This window comes from Apteryx rowi, unplaced genomic scaffold (genome assembly GCF_003343035.1).
Source record: "Apteryx rowi isolate R43461 unplaced genomic scaffold, aptRow1 scaffold_262, whole genome shotgun sequence".
Taxonomy (NCBI): domain Eukaryota; kingdom Metazoa; phylum Chordata; class Aves; order Apterygiformes; family Apterygidae; genus Apteryx; species Apteryx rowi.
In genome coordinates, this window is record NW_020448997.1 from 769,976 (window position 1) to 791,404 (window position 21,429).

Consider the following 21,429-nt stretch of genomic DNA (forward strand, 5'->3'; position numbering starts at 1 on the left):
CCTAGAGTGGTATACTTAATACATTATTTAATTACAGGGTAAAATCTTGAGAAGTGATAAAGGTCTAGTAAGAAGTAAATCTGTAAATGACTTTAGAAAGTGAGATTTTAGACTCTTAGAAATTTTTCTTCTTGAAAGTAATTTGGTACCTATGTCATATGATACAGTAGGTATTTTCCAGATTTTACCCTTCATTTTTCATGTGTTTATTTTTCAGACTGGAGAGAAACTTTTTGAACTACATGGACACACACACAAAATTACAGCTATTGCACCATTTTCTTTGTCAGATGCTTCCGGAGAAAACAATCAATTGATATTAACAGCATCAGCTGATAGGACAGTTATTGTATCCTTAGATCTGGAGAGGTTCAGCTCTTGTGGAGTTTTTGTTGTTTTTTGTTTTTAAAGGTAGCAGTGACTCAGGCTGCAGGCTGTTTAAGTTTATTGGATAATAACATCCAATAGTATAACTGGATTACACTAGGGTTTTATTAGCCATTGCCCACAAGTAGATGCAATCTCTACTGTGAAAATGAATCCGTAACAAACTATTATGAATATGTCATTTTGGCCAAATATTGAAAAGAGAATCAAGATTTAGAAGACTGAGTCTCTCTGTACTTATTTCTGTATCTGTCATTTAGTTACAAATGTAGCAGTTATATTTATAATATATAAAATCCTTCATGGTTTCCTTAATGAATGAAGTCAGGTTTGGGACTGCAGTAGTGGCAAACAGATTCAGAAAGTGTCATGTTTCCATTCTACTGTAAAGGTAAGCAGAGAAACCCTAGGTATGTCTGTTTGTTGTATACATAATCTGTTATGTATAACAGCTCATGTGCCACGGGGGGGAGTGTTAAAACGAACAGCAGTGTTTGATTTAGTCAAGAGCACATAACCCTTAAACAGAAGAGTGGCTGAGAAGCGGACGCAATTCTTAAAATCTCTTTTTGTGGAACTCTGAATACATCAATTTATTTTTCAAAAGGCTGTAGAACAAAGGTGGTTTATGGCTTCGTTTTTTTACTGTATTGGAAAAGACAATCTACAGTCAAACTAGTTCTTGAATACTAATAGTATAAAGAATTCACTGAAAAATTGTTTTGCATTGTTGATTGAAAAATGGTACTATGTAACATAGTATGTAGCGCATTTTTTCTGTATTTCTCAGGAAAGTGACACTTTTCTACTGTATTTCATAGTACTTAAAGCCTTAGCAGGCTAAAACTGATCATCATTTTACTGAAAAATTCCCTGTAGAACTTTTGCAGGGGACATATATCTAGTTTTTGTTCTGCAGTGTTTGACAGTTCTTCGAAGACTGGATGTATGGTTGTCTGGAGGGAGTGATCTATGTGTTTGGAACCGAAAATTAGATCTCTTGTGTAAGACCAGTCATCTTACTGATGCAGGTAAAAATGTAAATGACTCATTATAGCTGTTAAAGTGCAAGTAAAATGGATCTGTATAATGATGCAAAACCAACTTGGCAAATTCTCTTTAATTCTAATGATAACATTATATATTAAAGCCACAGTCTATCTATTTCTTAAAATGTCAAATTTAATCATTTCAAATTTAGGACTACTTTTAATCTCTTGTGCTGTGTGAATTTTAGAATATATCAGATCTCAGTAACTGTACATTAAATTGGACTTGCAGGTCTAGCCCTCAGGTAGTGATTTATATGTGTTCACTGTAATGGGGACCAGATCCTTAGGCTGGCTTTCTCTCTGAGGGAGCCTGAGTTTTTTTTTTTCCTTTAGTAAAGATTAGTAGTGGTAAAGTAGTAAAGCTTTCTTATTATTATTAAAAATYCGTACATTTTTATATACAAAATGGAGGTTGTGATAGAAATATAGTAAATGTAATCAGATCTCAATGTCAATCATACTTTTCTAGTAATAAGCTTATGTATTATCCAGCCATGCAAAGAAAATTTTTGCTTATTATTTTTTGCTTAACAAAGAGAGCTAGGAAGCTGTGAATCAAATTCAAAGCCAGAACCAGTGTTTTTCTATATTTTTTGTCATAGAACAGAGTAGTGGTAGGCAAAACCTCCAAATCTTTCAGGATACTGATACTTATTTTGGTTTGATGGGGGGTATCATGCCAAATATGAGTTGCAAGTGGTGTTGTAGTATTTAGCATGAGGTGCCATTGAAACTTTTGTGTAAGGAGTCAATAGAATTTATAGCATGGGCCTTCTCTTCCCTGCTAATACCTTGCTTCCTTTGTGAGAAAATGGACAGGTTACTTATTGCTTGGGGAATTTTCCCATAAATGTGTTGCAGCACAGGTTGGGGAAGGTCTAGGCATGGTGAAGGCAGAAGAACAGCAAAGCTTGATTTTTAAAAATTGTGTCAAACTGCAGGGCCAGCTGAACCAGAATAGGCACAAGTTTAGTCTCATGCATACTGTGGTAGTATCAATATCTAATAACTTTGGTACTGCATATGTTTAGAGTCTTGATAATTACCACAGTATTCTTAATATTTTCCACCATTAGAACATAAACATCTTAGCCCTGTTTAAAATAAAAAGATTATTGATTCCCAACTTCACCTCCTACCTGAAGTTTGGTCTTCAAATTCTGCTGGATCCTGAATCAGACTTCCTGATTACCTCTGTCTGAGGTAATCTGTTCTTTTTTGATGCAATTTTACTTTCATTCCTTGCACTACGCTTTTATTTTGCTATTACCTTATTTGAAGTTATTCATACTCCCCTTCCACATATATATTAAAAAAGTATTTGTTAGTTCATTGTGATTTCATTTCATCAATGAATATCCTTTTCTCCCTTATTTACTGTATTTTTCAAAGGTATCAGTGCTTTGGTTGAATTGCCTAAAAATTGTGTTGCGGCAGCTGTTGGCAAAGAGCTAAGTGAGTATGTTGCATTTCTGTTAAATCTTCATGTTTTGTAATCGACTGCTTATCAGAGATCTGTGTGCAGACCATGCTGCTGGAATTGTATAGGCAAAGTAAATGATATCAGGCTGTGATCAGCAGCCTCCTTCCCTTCTCCCTCACTTGGCAGACCGGCAGACCGTGCTTATTCCTTCAGGAGGTTCCTTGAGATCTGCAGATAAAACTCTTCTATATACTTTGTTACTACTGTTATGCCACCTGTCCAGTTCTGATTGTGGAGACCTGCATTTCTCCTTTTGGGGAATGTCTAGGACTCATTATCTGAGCTGTCAGATTACTTCCCCAGTTTGACTCTGCTCTTACTAGACTTCCCTAGAGCATCCTTATCCCAGGATCATGAGTGCAAGATACTGCCATTGAAATAATACCAAGAATATAATGAGACAATGTGATGGTTTCTGATGCTTGCTCGGAGAGAGGCTTTTCTAGGTATGCAAACTGTGAATCTTTTGCTAGTTGTCAGTGTGGAGGGTCTTTGAAAATGAGAGTTTTTTATGAAAGCATTCAAAGATCAGAATATGGAAAACATTCCAGGAGGTAAAGTATACACTGAGTCAACAAAACAACAGATTTTGCTCAATATGTTTAAATACTTAGCAATCTGGTGTTCCGATCAAAGAATTGTGAGCAAAATAAAATAGACTTCTTGTGTTTAGACTTTGGTATTTAATGTAAACTTTCATCTGAACTTCCCATGGTTCTCTTATAGTCCCCCTGAGATCGCATAAAAGAAACTCCAAGACTAGTTAAAATAAAGTTTTAATTCCTGGAAAATTTGATGGACTCATTGGAGAATATTGCATCCTTTTGAATATTATAATTCAGTCATATGAAGTGCTTAAGAAAATTGTTTCTCTTTTAGATTATTTATCCATAAAAAACCTAATCATTTTACTTCTGTTTTCTACAGCTTGTGATGTTGATTGATTCTCTGAATTCCAAAATTACTAGGCTGAAACATTTTATCCTATAGTTGCAGTAATGAGAGATGTTAATAATAGCACCACAAGTGATTCCAGTTTTACAGTAGTTAAAAATGAAAATCCTCTATTAATTTTTAAAGTATCTGAGTTTTTACTTGAGACTATAAAACCGCTTTTCCAAGAAATTCTTTGAAAAATGTTATGAGGAAACCAGTTAAAGAGACTGTCATAAGCTGCCTTGTACATCTTGCACTCTCATTTATAATATGCGTTAGTCTGTGACTATCTAAAAATGATGTGTTTTAATTAAACATAACTAATCTAAACATAACTACATTTTACTCTGAATGATAAAGCTTATTTAGACAATTTTTCTGTATATCTCTGAAGTCATTTTTAGATTGATTGATAGACCTGAAGGTTGGAATGTCCTTGAAGTAAAACGCCTTGTTGACCATCAGGATAACATCTTGTCGTTGGTCAGTGTCAATGGTAAGATTGGTGACTTGTTAGTAGTGTTGTTAGTTGTTAGTGGAATATTTCAGCTATGGTGTTTTTGTTGCGACCAGACTCATAACTGGAATGAAACTTCCTAACTGGTAGATGAACCTTCCTGTGTAGCTACAAAGATAGCAAAATGTAAACATGTAATGGCTTTACATATGTATTAGTGGTGAAATGGAACCAGGCAGATTATGATTTAGAAGTGGCTCAAAAGAGGCAATGTCAGTGACAGGAGAAGAACTCCAGCTGGTCTTCCTCTTGGGAAAGTTTAAAATGTTGGGTTTTTTTTCCTTCTGATAACTGAAATTGAATATATACAGCCATGTCCCTTTGCAATTGTAGTGCAAGCTAACTGAAAGTTCTGGGTGTGAGGATGTGGGCCTGCATATACATCCACTGTTTAGAGGCTCTGGAAGCTGATGTAATCTGAAACTGCTCCTTAGGGCAGTACTGAGCTAGTACTTGAAATTCTCTTCCTTTTTTAACATCTGCTGTGTCTGCCCTACTACAGGTACCCCTTCTACTTTGGGGTCTTCTCTGTCTTTCTCTGGAGCTCCCTCTGAGCCCAGGACAGGTTATTCCCTGGGTGATGGAGAGTGTACATTTGTCCTTGGCTTTTTTGTGTCAGCCAAGTTGACAAAGGGACTGTGGTACAGTGAGGACAGCTAGAAAGAAGAAGGCTTGTATTCTATGATAGTAGTTTGGGTTTTTTTGTGTGTTTCCATTGTTTTCTTCTTGTTTTGATTACAAAAGGGAAACAATGTTGGGTTTAAAAAGGCAATGTCTTTTGACTCACTTACTAGGGCTCACTTACTATAATTTTCTAGGGCTGTAACCTTATGTGAAATGTATTCTTTATATCACATGATTTTTATGTGTTATTTTTTTCTAGATTTGACTTTTGTGACAGGTTCTCATGTGGGTGAATTAATAGTTTGGGATGCACTTGACTGGACAAAGCAAGCATCTGAGTGCAGCTTCTGGGACTCTTCTCTCCACACAGATGCACAGCCAGAAATAAAGTTATCTCAAAGTCCAAATGAAACTTCAGTTCAACACTTAACTTCTGATGAGGAGGTAAAAAGCTTTAAATAGAGACTACTCTGAGCAAGCCAGCATGACCTTACCATAGAAGGCTGAGTGTTTTCATTTTCTATTTTCAATTTGGTTGTTGCAGTAAGTAATGTAAGAGGATTATTTAAAATGTGCATAACTATTTTAATACAACCAGCAGTTTTTATTTAAAATTTTGGTCATTGAGCCAAATCAAGGTTATAATATGTTGATGGTCTGAGAACTAACATAATGGACTGTCACAACAGCATTTGTTTTTGACTGACAAAAGAAGACATATTAGTTGTTTACAGTACCACTGGAAAAAATATTAACAAGAGGTGTGTGTTTTGATGGCATACATCTTTCTTAATCCATGGTTCTGGAATTGCAGTTTCCAAAATATGTCCCTCTTGGTCAGTTACAGCTGAGGGTACTGTAAAATGAATTAAACAACAGGCATATTTACAGTCTGTGCATTAGTAAATAAATACTGCTGCTTCTGTTCAGACAGGTTTGAGCAGTATACTTAATTATAAAGAGCACAAAGATGGGTCCAAAATGCAGAGTCTACTGTAATCATGTCTTGGAGATAATCCAGGAGTGCTTGGTCACAATATTTAGTCAGAACCCTGTTATTGTTCTAGAAATATTAAGGATCCTCAAGTTATTATTTACTTTTGTGAAATGTTATCAACTGTTAGTGGTGCAAGAGAAGATGCTTTGTTGTTGGGGTACAATGAGATTCTGTTCTGGGGCCTGTAGGTGYATTGCTGGGGAACGATTAAGAGACTCCTGGAAATGCATTCAGTGATGTGAGTTATAACAGAGCAAAAGTTGCAGAAAAGCCTGAATGTATGCTGAGGGCTGAAAGGTCACTCAATGCAGTTGTCTCTTTATGAAAAGAGCAGCCCTAAAACACTGGAGAGAGAAGCACTGATGAGGGAAAAAAAGAGGCATAGTTGTCTTTAAAGGTGGCATCTCCTCTAGTTCTGTCCTGGGTGCTTAATTCTGGAAAGAGCAACAAGGTGATCTTGTTCTGAAGAAGTTCTAGGATTTGGCTTCAGAACATTCTGAGCCCCTGCTTGAAATCCTCAAGATGAGATTTAAGGGAGAAAAATTGCTTACATCAAAAAAGCTGTTTGGGAAGTTCAGAAGTGGTTAAAACATTGAATGTGGGATCTGAGGCTGCCTCATGACTCTTTTCCCTTCATAGTGGTTACCTGAACAAGTTGCTGCAGAGCTTTTCTGACCATGAATTTCTGAGTATATTTTTATTTGTTTCCAGCTATTGAGTGGTAGGAAGAAAAGGTGGTTCTAGTGTGATATCTTGAAATAGAAGGTGCTTTTAGGGGAGATCTGTCTGTATTGTGAAATTCCCCTTTGAAAAGTGGGGAAGAAATGGATTCCTATGATGAATTACTTTGTCACCAGCTATCTAAAAGCAGTAACACTGTTCTTCACCAAAAAAAAAAAAAAAAGTGATTGTCTGTTAGGAACTCTGTTGGCAGGCTTGGTAGTTAAGTAGTTAGAGAAGATGAACTCATCTAATTTGACACTGAGCTTGTAGGCAAAACATCATTCAGAAACGACTGGGTTGGTGAAAAAGCTCTGCACTACTAAGAAAGAGTGCTAAGGAGTGCATTTGCTGCCCTGATAGGTGTGTATGTGTTTTTAGCTTGCCTGTTAAGATCTGTGTACAATTCATGCTTCAGCACCTGTTATTTTATAGGGGGTGAGACAACCAGGGCTTTGCCAGGTTGTGTAAATGAAAGTGTAATCTGTGAAGAGCACCTTTTGCAGAGCAGTCACATTACTTAAAACTTAGGAGCCTGTCTCAAGGTGGAAGGCTGGTAGAGAGAAAAGGCTGATGAAAGGTGATGTTGAAGGCCATTGAACTGACCCTCACACAAAAATTGGGAAAATAATAAAAACAGGCTCGGTGTTTTTTCCTTTGAGGGAGTGCTATTTGAAATCTGAGCTTAATTTCAGAGCTATCAAAGCTCCCACCACAGATGTGCATAAGAAATGGAAACTTGGACAAAGAGAGTTGAACCAGCGTCTGTCAAAACATTGTTGAATATATAAAGGAAGTTTTAGCCAAAGAGACAGGATTAGCAAACACTCGTTTTACAGAATGTTGACAAGTGTGTAGTGTGAACTGCTTGGGAGCCATTAGTATCAGGGCTGAACAGATGGAAGCAGGCTATTCAGGGAAAAGATCCAGCATGTAATCACCTAAACAAGGTATGCCCAAAAAACCAAAAATGTACTGAATGGGAATGTTTTGCACTCCCATGTTTAGTACCAAATATTTATCATGTGTACTGATTGTACAGCCAGAGTATTGTTTCAGTATGAGAATATAAATATTTACTTGCAGAAGCTTATTTTTTGGTATCCTTGGTTTATTCTTAGACTTAGATACAGGAAAAAAATACAAAGATGAAGCAACTGCTTAGAGTGTAGCAGAGTACCTGTTGTTTCCTAAACATCCATGCTTTTTCTGTAACTTGCTGTTTCCATATGTGTAGGGCAAAGCAGTAGCATGAGRACAGAAAAAAGCCAGATAACGATGGCTAGATGACATCATAGCACCACTGGAAATCCATTACTGGCAGGGTGATATTTCAGTGTCTGTTTCTGTAAGTTGTTCCATTGAATTTTCTTTCCAGTGTGTGTTTGCTGCTGTTGGGAAAGGCATATACGTATATAATTTTCAAATGAAGCATGTGATTGCCTGCCAGAAAACTGCTCATGACTCCTCTGTACTGCACATTGCAAAACTTCCAAACAGGTACAAGTTATGTTACATTTTGTAATGCAGTAAAGAAATGCAGGACTTGGAAGTGTGGCTAGAGACAGTCTGCACAGCTGCATCTAATATCTTTAGTTTGATCTGCTTTTATTAGGTAGAGCTTGTTTGAGCTGATTTTTGAAAATATATTGTTATAATTCAATGTGAAATAACATAATCCAGTGTGCATGATGCACAAGTTCAAAGTAAAATAGCTTTCCTATTTTCAAAAATCAGACTTAGTAAAACACTTTTGTCTACACTGTGAAAATATAGCTTAACGGCATTTTACTTCTGTAAAGCAACACAAAGGCCTATGGCAGATTAATTAAATATTTTTCACTAAATATTTCTGAACAGTCAAAATGTCTTAACAGAAAATAATAACTTTCAGTCTTTTTTCATTAGTGCCAGATTTCTGGCTGGAACTTATTTTTGACAGCCAAGATACAAATTCATCAAAATAAAATTGCCAACTTGCTACCTATATATGGTCTAATGGTTGTGATGTTAGATCCTTTTATACTTTTGTTTTATATAAAAAGTCTATCAGAAGATAAAAACTAGGACCTTTATCTTGCAAATATATATGCTGTTCTAAGCTGTTAACATATAACATGTTAACATAAGTAAGCTTGCTAGACTCAGTTTGTGCGTCTGTGTTTGCAGAGTCTAGACTCTTCTGTTTTACAGAGCAGTATGCTTTTAAAATGGGATTGAAAACATGTATTTTTTTCCCCCACTTATTTTCCAAGTCCATTATAGTTTCTCATGCTACAAATACAGTTTGTTTTATATGGAAAATCTGGGCATCCTGCTACATTTTAAGAGTTGTAATAAACTTGCGTAGAACCTGAGGAACTTGCTGTGCCCTTTATAGAAACTTCACAAGGTGACTTGCGCAGATGAGTATCTGAGTTAGTGCTGCTTATTAACTGTTTTGACAGGCAGCTGCTATCCTGTTCAGAAGATGGCAGTGTTCGCATTTGGGAGCTCCGAGAAAAGCAGCAGCTACGAGCCGAGCCAGTTCCAACAGGTTTGCCCATAGTGGTGGTGGGGGAAAGAGCATGTATAAAAAAGTAGGGAACTCAATATTCAGTGGTAGAAAGGCTTGCAGGCTTTTTCAGAAGAGCTAATGTCTTGTGTTGGACCAGCTGATGCAGGTGTGGGTGAGAAACTAAACAGGATGTTGGGCGTACAAGCTCTCCAGGTCTGATTTGGGAGGCTAGATCTCACTGAAGCAGTTGTGTGCCATAAAGCTTGTAGAGAGTTTCCAGTTTTATCGGCTGGTCTAACAAAAATTATTACCTCTCCCTACAAACCTTGATCTACTTCTATCCTTGTACTGATAGTGCTAGTGTAGCCAGGATACTCTAGCATGCAAGAGTAAATGACTGTAAGAGCTTTTGAAGAAAACTAAAGACAAGTTTGGAAATGAGTAGTTGGCACAGAAGAACATGTTTTCCACATCTCCTCCCTGAACTTGGAATAACGTTGGGACTCCCTTTGAGGGTCCGCACAGCCCTACTTGCATACTACCTCTGGCTGTTGCAGTCCTCACTACTAGTTGCTTGTGATTTAAGAAGCACTTTTGCATGCAGACATTGCCTGCATAGCACTTGCTAGCCTTTGACTAGGCCAGCAGCTGCTCTGGGCACTGGTACGAGTGGTCTTGGACAGATGCTCTGGACAGCATAATCAGAGCCACGTGTACTGCGTGACCGGGAACAGTCATGAGCTGTTATTCTCTCTCTTCTAGGATTTTTATTAGAGATGCGTATAGTTTTCTGGATTCATTTAGTCTGTCTGGCTGCTCAGCAGCTGATAGTAATTTTTGCAAGGATCTTGTCTAATGTTAGTATTTTTGCAAAGGTTTTTTTACTGTCTGGGTTGATTGAGAAACACTTTTTCGGGATGTTCTATCCCCAGTATTGCCAATCACAGCTGATCTATACAGCTCAGCTTCTTATTGTGACGTGGTATTTGGTTTCACATTGGCTGTCTGGAACTTTTATAATCAGAGAGAGAGATTTGAAAGAAACCATATACAGTACTGAGATGGGTGAACTGCTGTTGATTTGCTGTTTTCTTTTTAAGGAATCCCCTAAATAATTGTTCATCTCTGGTATCTCCTTTGCACCAGGGCCATGGTCTAGCACACCTCTTGTTTTGTGTGCTGAGGGGGCTGAAGTAAAGTTAGGAAGAAGGTTGAGTTGGAAGAGTTGCATTCTGTACAGCACCCAACTTTCCTACTTCTGTCAGTATCGTTAAACAGTTCTTGTGGAGGAGGCTTGGGCACGGATGTGTATCTTCCTGCAGCCTTAGCGGAACATGCAGAAGGCTATCTTTGCACTCCAGTTTGGGTGATGATTGTTTTAAATCTGAAGGAGAAAGTCAATGGGCAGTATAAAAACAGGGATTCAGCACCAGAAACTTGCTTGTTACCCATAAGGCAGCATTCTAATGCATTAGTGCAGGACACATAGGGGAGAGACTGCTGCCTTATTTTTCTCCTTGTCTTTGCACAAGTGACAACCAGTCAGTTTAGGAGGACAGAGCAAAGGTAAACATCATTGCCTGGTAGCTACTCTTGCTGTTCAGTTAGCTCATTTAGGCAGTTCCTGGATTTCTTGCTAAATCTGTGTCTTGTGTCATCCAGGTGAGTAATTCAACATGTTTGCCCTATCATGTTTAGTAAGGACAAGGAACAAAGTAGCTAAATTTCCCTTACCCCTTGAGATGAATAATCCAGATGTAGAAATGCTGCATAGTAAAATCTGTCATTTTGCCCTACAGCCTGTCCTGCTTTTTGAGTTAAGTGACTCTCATAGTTCTCTTTTTAGCTAGAGGAAAGAAATTGTATTTGTGATTATTGCCAAAATAAAAGGAAGGATTTACTCTTTTTCCAGGTTTTTTCAACATGTGGGGATTTGGAAGGGCAAACAAGCAGGCAAACCAAGCTGCTAAGAAGACACAGGAGAACACAACTATGTATTTCTTGGAGCTGGTTGGTGATTTGATTGGTCATTCATCAGCTGTGCAGGTAGGTCAGCTTTAGTAAGAGCAAGAAAAAGTGAGTATTACTTCTTAATGTAATTTTGGAAGTGTTCTTAAACAGCTATAACTTAKGACTTTGTGGCTCTGGAGGCTGGGAATGTGTCTATCACACTGCAGAGCTGTGTGGGAGGCCCTTAGCTTTGGGCCCTTCTAATTCACGAGAAACTTAATGACCAACAATAATGCATTGATTGTGTGATATATTTAGTCCAATGTGAAAAGAATAACATATAGTGACTTAAAGTCCTCACTGAACTCGAGCAGTGACTGATGCCTGAGGATCATGTGCATAGATATACATGTGAATGCTACAGAAGAATTTGGTTGGGTATTGGATTTTTTGCAGACTGCAAACAGTATGTGTTGCTGTTTTGCATACCTGATGTTCAACTTCAAACAGAACTATTTCAGACAATTGTTTCATTTCATGGATTTGTTTAGTCCAGCTGTAATCTGCACTTTAAAAGCAAGTTGTGTTTTTTTGCAGATGTTCCTGTACTTTGGTGAACTAGGACTGGCTACGTGCTCTGCTGACCATCTTATTATTTTGTGGAAGAATGGTGAACAGGAATCTAGACTCCGCAGTGTAACATTATTTCAGAAATTGGCACAAAATGGTGGTTCACAACTCAAATTCTAAGTTACTTGAATACAGGGTAAATATACATAAACTGGATCTGCATTAAATGTGAGTGTAAAGGAAAGTCTGAACTAATAGCAAGTGACTATCATTAAAGTTTACACTTAATGTCATATGTTAAATTGGTATTTTTGTTAGTTGCTGCTATTCTTCTCAAAGGAGAATTTTGCAGGTTAAAACTTACTTGGCTTTTTCTGTCAGCAGAAATGGTGTTCTCTTAAACCACTGAAGATAGTGATGACAAATCAAATAGTTTCTAGTATTATTTCTAATGTTTAAAAACACTGTGGATGGATATGGAAAATTAGAGTTGTTAACTGCCTTACATGGATCGTAACTAAGGAAGTTTTGGGGATATTCCACAGTGTTATGTGCAGAAGGGAGGCATAGAAGCAAATCTGAGGCTTCCTGCTTTATGTAATTTATTTCTTAAAGCTAGATATAGTCACTGATGGCTCAGACTTAAATATCTACAAAAAAGACTATTCTCAAATAGTTTTAATGTTTGCATTTGAAGTTGCTATCCTGTACCAAGGGTAAGAGGAAGAAAGAAAAGTGAGCAGTATCAGTTTGTCAGGTTTTGATTTTTTGGTAAAATGTAGTAGTATAAAGATACTGCTAGTTTGCAGCAGGTGTAGTTTTACTGTGGGTTAATCTACAGTGGAGTTTATATAGCACCATTACTATGTCTATCATGAAGTGTGATTGGTTTAGCCTAGTCTTTCTATAGTGCATTCATCTAATTTGTCTCTGATTAAAAAAAAGCAAAAAAAAAAAAGCACTGACCCTACCATGGATTTTAAGGATGTAAAATACTTCCATAGCCAACAGGGGTTAGTGTGTTCACTTACAACCAAAACACGTCTGCCAGCAAAATACTAAATTCTCAGCTGAAACATGAATGCAGAAAGTCTGTAAGGACAAATAATATTTTAAAGTTGAAAAATATAAAGCCTTCAAGTACTCAGGGCTTTTTTTTAAGTTCTGAGAAGTAACCTACAAAGCTAAACAGGCATAAAAATAAATAACCCCTGCCACCCCCCCCCAAAAAAAGCAGAGTTAAACCCATAACAGTTGTTCAACTGTTTCACATAATCATCTGAGGGAAAAGGCATCTTTGGGGAAAAAAAATCGAGGCATTAAGACTGATGAAGACACAGGGGGGAGGGAAGGTGGGAAAGTGAGTGGTAAATTACCTTTGAAACAGAGAGAAGCTAGGGAAGGGAGGAATTTGGGAACTTTGGTCATAAATCTATGCAGAATAAGGCTCCTTTGTCCTCAGTTCTACTTGGAGAAAACCCAGCACTGAAATAGTTTAGGAGTGCTTCTCATAGAACATTTCAGTGCCATCTCTTCTGTTTGAATCAGTGAAAGCTGTTTTCAGTACAGGAGAGTCAAGGGCTGTAATTCTAGACTTAAGTAAGTAAGCTGCTGCTGCAGCATCAAGTGCAATTAAAACAAAGGGATAAGCTGATCCTGACAAGGGTAGAAGCAAAAGGAGAAAGCTCCAGCTTCTTAGAAGAAACCAAAGAGCCTTTTAGACTTGCTTCTCTAGCCCTGTGGGTGCTTGCCTCCCCCCCCCCCCAATCCAGGCATTGCCTCTTGATTCCTACCATAATCATCCCTGGAAGGCAGAGCAGAGGGATGGTAAAATTCTGTTCCCCCACCACCACCCCTTTTGTGAAGTTGTACAGCTAATTTTACCTGTTGAGTGTAGATCCCAAGGTGGCATTTCCAAAAAATACAAAGCAGATGGCGATATAGTTAAATTCCCCTTGCCTTTCTATTCAGGAAGGATAACTCAGCTTTAAATCTTGAACTGCATGCTCTTTTCTCAAGGTAGCTATATACTGGCAAAGGAAAGAAGTTGAATTACAGCTGATGATAACATTCCTTGTGGGTCTGTTATATTAAACAGGTGGGGGGTGCATGTTAATTCCTTCTGCCTGCAGCTAATACATGGTTTCATCTGGTCTTTATCAGCAAGCATTGCATTTCTAGCTACTCTGCGAGGTATGACCACAGGGGAGACCTCTTTCTCTCTGGCTCTTTTTTTCTTGTTTCAAGTGAGAAATAACTGTTTAGTTGTATATAAAGTATGTGTGTGTGTGTGTTGTTACTAAAACTTTACAGAGAAAGTTTATAAAACAGTTAATTTTTCTGGAGATGCAATCATCAATTATAACTGGAGAGAAGGCGCATCATCTTTTTATTATCTGTTCTTCCTATACCCTGAGAAACAACTATTTCATTTTTATGTGAGTGCTTTTAAGTGAATACCTGGTAGAGAAACAGACCTATTTAACTGAACAGTTCTACTCACAAAACTCATATTGTGCATTTTACAGGGATGTAATGCATTCTTAAATACTCCTAAATGCTTAAAATATATTTACATCTATCAAAAGTGCCGTGGTTCTTAGATACACCCAGTTGGTAATAGATCTCTCAAGGGTCTCTTTCTTTAAACATGGTTGAGTTAGAGGTATTAAATTGAATAAAGAAGTTTTACACCAGAACTTTGAGCATAACAATGACGATAGTAAGGTTCTATTAGCCAACTCATTTTAAATAAGATTTTTTCACTTGCTGTTGAGAAGTACAGTGAGCAGAATTAGGGTGACCAGGTTAGAAATGTGGCTTCCAGCTAGTGTCCTTTTAAATTTTATTTTTCAGCTTGTAATAAGTTTCCATATCTTCACCACACAAAGGTAAGTATCATACTTATCCTTAATATATTTACAAACTTAGGAAGCTGTTTTAACATCTGTGCACTGACAACAGCGTGAAACAACTAGTTGTTAGTCAAGTAGACCGGTTAGAGTCCAGGAAACCTGACAAAACTGGGACATTAATTTTAATCTGTGCTGCTTCTTCTGCTCCTAAAGAAGCTTTGACTACATTAGGACATCACTGCATGCAAATTACGTTTTTGCTTAGTCTGGCTGGAGGAAGAAACAGGAGGATCTCACAACAAATTTACTGATTAAACATTAAAGCCTTAACTCATGAACCAGAACGGAGGCTAAACTTTATTTCTTAGGTTCATTCCACCATTAACGTTTCCCTCCGCGTGTCAGAAATGTGACAAAATAACGAACCAAAAGTGTTTTATAGGGTTGTGGTCTTACAGTGATGCTGTATTTAACAAATTAAATTAAGATGACAAAGCTTTGAAAATTTGTGAAATTCTTTTCTCTAATGCAAGCTGCAGCTAGAGTTCAATCATTAAGATATTAAACATACAACCATTGAGAGCACTAGTTCTAAATAAAGGAATGATAAAAGCAAACAGTTTATGGTACAAAAAACAGTTTCAACTTATCTGAATAAAAATCCATTGAAAAATGTTGAAATACATATTAAGAAATAATTAATATAGGTACTTTACCAAAACCACCATTCTTCAAATATACACAATGCAGCATTTTAATACACAGCAACATGCCTTAGGTATGACAAAAGTAAGGTTCTGTTACAAGTCTAACAAAAATATAGCTTATATACATTTCTCTGCACATACATTTTATGAATGTTTCCTTTTGTTTTCAGGAATTTGGTATAAAACATAGAAAAAAGGTTGGCACATTATGTAAGCTACCTGCAGTAAACAACAATCACTGTCACTTTTCTTCCACAGCCATCTCAGTTCCTTTTTTTTTTTTTCTTTACCTCGTTCAATTCTTGACACAGCACAAGAGAGGTAAAGACTGCATCTCGGGACCTTTCCTTTTAATGAGTAATGGACCAGCTCCTTAACTGAAGCCACAGCTTTGACACTCTCACCTGCAGCCTGGAGTGCACAGTGTTAAAAATCAGCAGTTTTGCTAGTATTTATTAACTGAAAAATCTGAGAATAGTCTAAAATTTGAACTCATGTTCATGTTCTGTGTGTGATTAAAATGAGATGTACAAAAATATGCATTTGTGCTTTGGAAGCTTTAGCATAAATTTCATGTCTTAAAACTAATGAAAAACTATGTTCAGTTTCTGACTTATTTACATCTTTTGAAATACTTTTTACATCACAAAACAAAACAGCATTTTATTAGGAGGGAAAAAGCAGTACAAATTATAATGCTGTTATATAATTTATAACCTGGAAACTTTTTAAAAAGCTACAGGGTCATACTGTAAGTAGCACAATATATGGCCTTGTCGTAAAATTTATTTCGGTTTAATAAAACTGATGACCATGTGTACAAACACCACTTTATAAAAAAGGATGTTGATCAATTCATTGCCACAATGGTTTATATGTAAAATTTGACAAAACTTTGCACAGTAACATCTCTTAAGAAGGCAGAGAAAAATGCAGATGGCACCAATTATACAGAACATGCTTATTTTCCTCCATTATTTAAGCAATTTTAAGTAAATTTGACTCCTACTACCAAGATGTTATATGGAAAAGAGAACAGGTGGTGCTTTGACAGATTTATACTCTGCCTGTGTAATAAAAAAACAAGGTTGTTTTAAATGGTGCAGGTTTTTTCACTGTATCTGATTTCTTGAGGTCTGGTGTGCATGTTGTCTTTAGAACTATGGGCCAAAGAGCTTAAGAAGATACACAGAGGTGGAACAAATTTATGTTAGGTAAGCAGAAGGTTTTTATGCTTATTAGTCAACCTGTTCTCATTCTACTGGTGAATACACTACCCTTCTGCTTGAGAAACAGTTGTGTGAAGTGTTAGTGAATAGAGTTCTGTCAGTTACAAGACTTGACTAATGCATATTCAGTAGTAGAAATTAGCTTTAAAAGTACCTTTTCTGCCACTAAATGATAGTTCCAAAGAGTTCATACTCATCTCTGGATTACATACATACCCTTTATGAAAACATCTTTGTTGTAGAATTTAGAGCAACTTAAAAGTGATGGATAAAGTACTTCCTTCTTGCTGCAGTCTTTAGTTCACTTGATAGGAAAACACCATCCTCTTGTATCCGAGTTAGTAAGTGATTCACAGTGAAACTGGTAGATCAAGAGGTCTGTTTTTCTTGCCTTAATGTCAGTTGTTGTTTTCCGATGGAAGCCTGAGACTCTTGCACTTTAACTCATCTAATGTTTTCCAGTGTTTATAGTTATTAGCCAAGTGTTGCATCAAAACAGGCAGATGTGCAAATGCTGAAATGAACAGGAGGAAACAGTTGTACTAGATCTATATAGAATGGGCAGAACAACAGTGCAACCTTGCCTGCATCTGAAATTCACATTTTACTAATCTCTTCTGCTCTTTCAGTTGTAAGTTAATGCTAAGAGGGAAAATTCTATTCTTTTTTGGTCTGTTCCTTTTTAAGCAAATCCCTTTCTTAAAGTATGGTGACTGTCACATTATTCTAGCACAAAACCACCGTAATCTCATTTTTCTGCTGTTCAAAGAAATACTTTGTTAAAGGAAAAAAATAGATGAAAACTTAGTTTTAAGCCACTGCTCCTTCCTTCTTTACATAGATCATCTGGTAAGTATTTAACTTCTGTGAAGTTTGTACTGTGTACAGTGAAACCAGCTTCAACAGAATCATTGCTCAGGTTCTATGTATTGTAGCATATTGAATGCTTATATATACAATTACTGCCCCTGGGAAAAATGGAATAATCACCAGCTTGCAATAATTAGTTTTAAGCTATAGAAATTTCTGCCTCAGAGCCAGGAAGAAAAAACAGAACTACTTACCATCCCACGCATCGAACATATCTGTTATAAAATAATCAATGAAGGAAATCTGAGACTTGGGTATGCTGCAGGTGTTTCTATCAAATACTGGCATTACCACAGGCAGACCCTGTCTTTTCTCTTCATCAGTCTAAGAAAACAAAACTCCTGTTAGCCTCCAGCACTTTGCTGACTTTCACACTACAATAGCAAAAGGCCAAGGGATTAGATGGATTACTTAAAACCAGCGCAGTAGGAGATCTGAGACAAAACTTAGAACCTCAGAAGTGAACTGCTGTAGTTTCATGTGCCCTATTTCTTCTGAAAGAGGGACTGAAATCATTCKCTCTTCCCTTCCACAAGTACTTCATTAGGGTAGTGCCACGATTGCTCTTAGCTCCAGTGAGACAGAACACACTCTAATCTGGTGATTAGGGCACAGCAGCTAAAAATGGACGATGGGGTTTTGGATTCCTTTAGTAGAGGACAGATTTGAATTCTCCACATCTGGTGGTTGTTCCAAACTATTTATCTTTTAAGTAAGAGAGACGTTGTCACTACTTTCTCTGCTTGTGTCTTGTATAAGATTAATAGAAGTCAGACTATGCCCTTTAACTCTGTGCCCACAAATGGGAGAAGGTTGATTTTTTTTTTTTTCCTTTCCTTGCGCTCAGTAAGGTGGAGGAGCCAATCAGCTCAACAGTCTTAGTATCTRAGTACAAAAAACCATTTTAGTAGTTTAGGCACCAGAGTAGTCCCAAAAATTATCAGATGAGGTGAATGAAGAGCAGAACAGTTCTCAGCACCTCATACTACTGCTGGCAGACTCATACCAAAGATAGCCAAGTTAAAACTAGCTCATGACACCTTGACTGCTAAGGGGATACAACCTAAGTGACCTGTGTGCATCTTTCTTACCCAGAAAGCGATCAAATACTCAAAGGATTTACTCACTAGGATTAAAATGAAATTCAAACATATTCTAGGCTCTATCTACTACTTTTTTCAGTAATTACTATTGCACCTGCAATCTAAATTTGGATGGTAGGTGTGCCCCACTTTTCTGTCTCTCCAGTTGTAGCTGCTAATTTCCACATTAGTGGCAAATAAAAAACTAAGAGTCTACCAGTTGTTCAAAGAGCTAAAAGAGTATTTAACTTTCAGGAAACTAGTGCATTTGTGTTAGAGAAATTGAATATTAAGAAATATTCAGTTCTGTTCTTAAGGATCCCAGGTGATAAACATTGCCCATATGCCTGCAGTACTGGACTGCCATATCATCTGCCTCCTGTGACCACAGTTCAGGTACTGGCCTGGAAGAGAAAAGGCCAGCCCAATGATTGAGTTGAGTGGTTCACGAGGCACAGAATCGTTCCTCACACTCTCTTCAGGGAAGGGATTTGGGACTAGAACCTGTAACAGTGATAGGCTTGAACTGTAGCCAATTAAATGGATTAATATTAGTCAAATAATTTTGTTTGGCCAGTCAGAGAATGTTAAAACTGTAAAACCTCCTTTCCACCATTTGGTACTGCAAACTTCAGGATAAWCTTAAACTAGCTAACTTTGACTGACTGACTGGGATAAATTCTTCTGCATGAAAATGAGGGGCTGGTTCCAAGTGGGGAAGAAAAGCATGTTTGGACTCTATAACAAGGCCAGGTAGATGTCATGTGGACTAGCAGACCAGCTGACATGCATTTTCTCAGTGGAAAAAAAAATAAAAATACACATACCTGTGCAAAATACTCTTCAGAAATCCTTTCTGCCCATTCAATACATAGCTCTAGGGGGCGACATGGATTTGCTACATCTGCACACTTAATCATCATGCGCTTGATCAGTGTCTGGTTATCTGGAAAATTCTTGATATTGGCTGTACATTCACAGTCGCTGCCTTCACGCTGTAACAGAGTCAGTTATAAGGGTTGGTGGCCCGCATCCCTGCTGGCACAAGTAAATGCATCATTATTACTAGCTCTACAGCAGTTAGGTAGGAAGAAGGCACACTGTGTGTGCGTGCGTGCGTGGCTGCTGAGCTGCTGTCACTGCGACATGTTTAGCTTTAGGGGTGGTGACAGCAGGGGCTGTTTCGCTTACCTGAGTTTTTACAGTTAGGTTCCATGCACAGATGAGAAAACTGAGGCAGGCACAGAGGGTAAACTGACTTGCAGAATTGCCTGTGTTTCTTTTAGAGGCAGAAAAGCAAGTCTGTGCCATTCAGTTTTAGTATGTTTTGAAATAAAAAATATCTTCTGTGCCTTTTTTGTGCTGGATTTTGAACATAGACCAGGAACAGTTTTTTGGCCTTAGGTGCATCTTGGCTAACCTATGAGCCTAACAGTTGGAAAATGCAAGAGCGGCAGACTGATTGCAGTAAAATACAGGACTGCTTAGTGATTGCTCTGGAGAGTGGGTGGAAGAGACAAAATTTGTTACAAGTCTGCTGTGGCATCATCTTCTGGATCTTGAGCAGCTTAGAAGGGCACAGGTATATTACATTCCGTATTGAGTAATAAAAAGCCTCCACCTCAGCTCACCATGGCATTAATACTATTTTCAAAATAATATATTTTTGTAATTATGGCTTCCCTTTGCTGCTAAGTTAACTCTGAATCAAAAATTGAACACCACTGCTAAATTAATGCCTTTGTGGTTTATGGGGAGATATTTTGCAGTGACTCTTGCCAATTGGGGCATTAATCTTCTAACTTTATGTTTAACAGTTAGTTTTTTTCAGCATGGGTAGTCCAGCAAAGAGCTGCCAAATTAGACCTGCTTCTTAACTGCTGCTCAAGATCAAAAATAGGAAGAGGCACCATTAACAATAAGGAACAGAACAAACTGCTACTAGGAAAAAAAAAGGTTGGTAATAGGAGTAGCTTTGTGCTGCAGTTTTATTGCTCTCCAACTCTTGTACATTTTTAAAATAACCTCTGCTCTAAACTGGTAAAATAAAGTGAATCAAAGAAAATGCTTTCTATAGCTTAAAAGTGCTGATTTCAGGGGAATGCGTGGAGAACATTTAAATGCACCTTAGCAACTGCTAGAGCAAATGCATTATTGGGATAAAAGGGAGATTCCCAGAAATGTGTTGAGAGCTTGGGAATGCTGTGGTTGTGCATCTAAGTCCTACAGGACCACTTAGGAAACAAAGATTTTAAAAGGAGGGGAGGTAGGGAAACAATTCAGAATATGCTTAAGCTATGAGAGGGAGAAATGAACTGCGGTCCAAGAACCCAGACTTCCCAGTGCCACCTCGGGGGGCATAAAAAGAAACTGAGAGGCTCACAGCAAGCTGGGGTCCGGTGCACAAGCAAGTACAGAGAAACCCGAAGTGGCTAATTCTACACAAAGAGGCCTGCCGATGTGGACATTTCTTTTCTGCTTGCTTGGAGCTGAAGTGGAATCTCTGCTGTCCTGGCTTAGCCTATACCGCAACAGAAACCCCATGTAATACAGTGCTACAAGATGTGCTGGGAGCACAACGCAGAAACAGCGATAGAGCCGCCCCTGGTTGATTTGGACAGGCTCCACCGTGCCCCAGGAGTGCCCAGACCCTGCCCTCTGTGCAGTGGGCGTCCTGGCACTACGAAGGATCGAGCTACCTCAGGCGCAGTGCCACACGCAGAGCCCTCAGGAGCCTGGGAGTGCTGGGCAGGACAGTGCCAAGTCTCCACAGAGCCAATTAAGTTCAGCAGCATTTGTGACTTCCAGCTCAAACTGCTGTGAAAATGGAGCTCAGCTCTCCCTAGAAGCAGGTTAGCTAAGCTGATGTAATGCTATTCCTAAAGCCATAAACCACCTCCTGTCCCGACTGGTTTCTGCACCCATTACAGTCTACAGTGTAAATGGTCCAGTT

At 38.0% G+C, this 21,429-nt stretch overlaps 2 protein-coding genes across 11 annotated transcripts in view; one reads left to right on the plus strand and one right to left on the minus strand.

The window, feature by feature from the left end:
- The window catches only part of WDR41 (WD repeat domain 41), a 22,376-nt gene extending 10,350 nt beyond the window's left edge, over nucleotides 1-12,026 (plus strand). For all 5 annotated transcript variants that reach the window (XM_026067766.1, XM_026067768.1, XM_026067767.1 and 2 more), the window contains 10 exons: nucleotides 218-349; nucleotides 716-778; nucleotides 1,307-1,418; nucleotides 2,832-2,894; nucleotides 4,253-4,354; nucleotides 5,259-5,443; nucleotides 8,095-8,216; nucleotides 9,164-9,252; nucleotides 11,126-11,259; nucleotides 11,761-12,026. In XM_026067766.1, coding sequence (XP_025923551.1) covers nucleotides 218-349; nucleotides 716-778; nucleotides 1,307-1,418; nucleotides 2,832-2,894; nucleotides 4,253-4,354; nucleotides 5,259-5,443; nucleotides 8,095-8,216; nucleotides 9,164-9,252; nucleotides 11,126-11,259; nucleotides 11,761-11,913 — 1,155 coding nt within the window. In that variant the 3' untranslated portion in view covers nucleotides 11,914-12,026. The remainder of the gene's footprint in view (nucleotides 1-217; nucleotides 350-715; nucleotides 779-1,306; nucleotides 1,419-2,831; nucleotides 2,895-4,252; nucleotides 4,355-5,258; nucleotides 5,444-8,094; nucleotides 8,217-9,163; nucleotides 9,253-11,125; nucleotides 11,260-11,760) is intronic.
- A 99-nt stretch (nucleotides 12,027-12,125) lies between these two features.
- Nucleotides 12,126-21,429, minus strand: part of PDE8B (phosphodiesterase 8B) — a 91,986-nt gene continuing 82,682 nt past the window's right edge. For all 6 annotated transcript variants that reach the window (XM_026067762.1, XM_026067761.1, XM_026067765.1 and 3 more), the window contains 4 exons: nucleotides 20,502-20,508; nucleotides 19,304-19,471; nucleotides 17,589-17,718; nucleotides 12,126-17,038 (listed from right to left, as the gene is read on the minus strand). In XM_026067762.1, coding sequence (XP_025923547.1) covers nucleotides 16,923-17,038; nucleotides 17,589-17,718; nucleotides 19,304-19,471; nucleotides 20,502-20,508 — 421 coding nt within the window. In that variant the 3' untranslated portion in view covers nucleotides 12,126-16,922. The remainder of the gene's footprint in view (nucleotides 17,039-17,588; nucleotides 17,719-19,303; nucleotides 19,472-20,501; nucleotides 20,509-21,429) is intronic.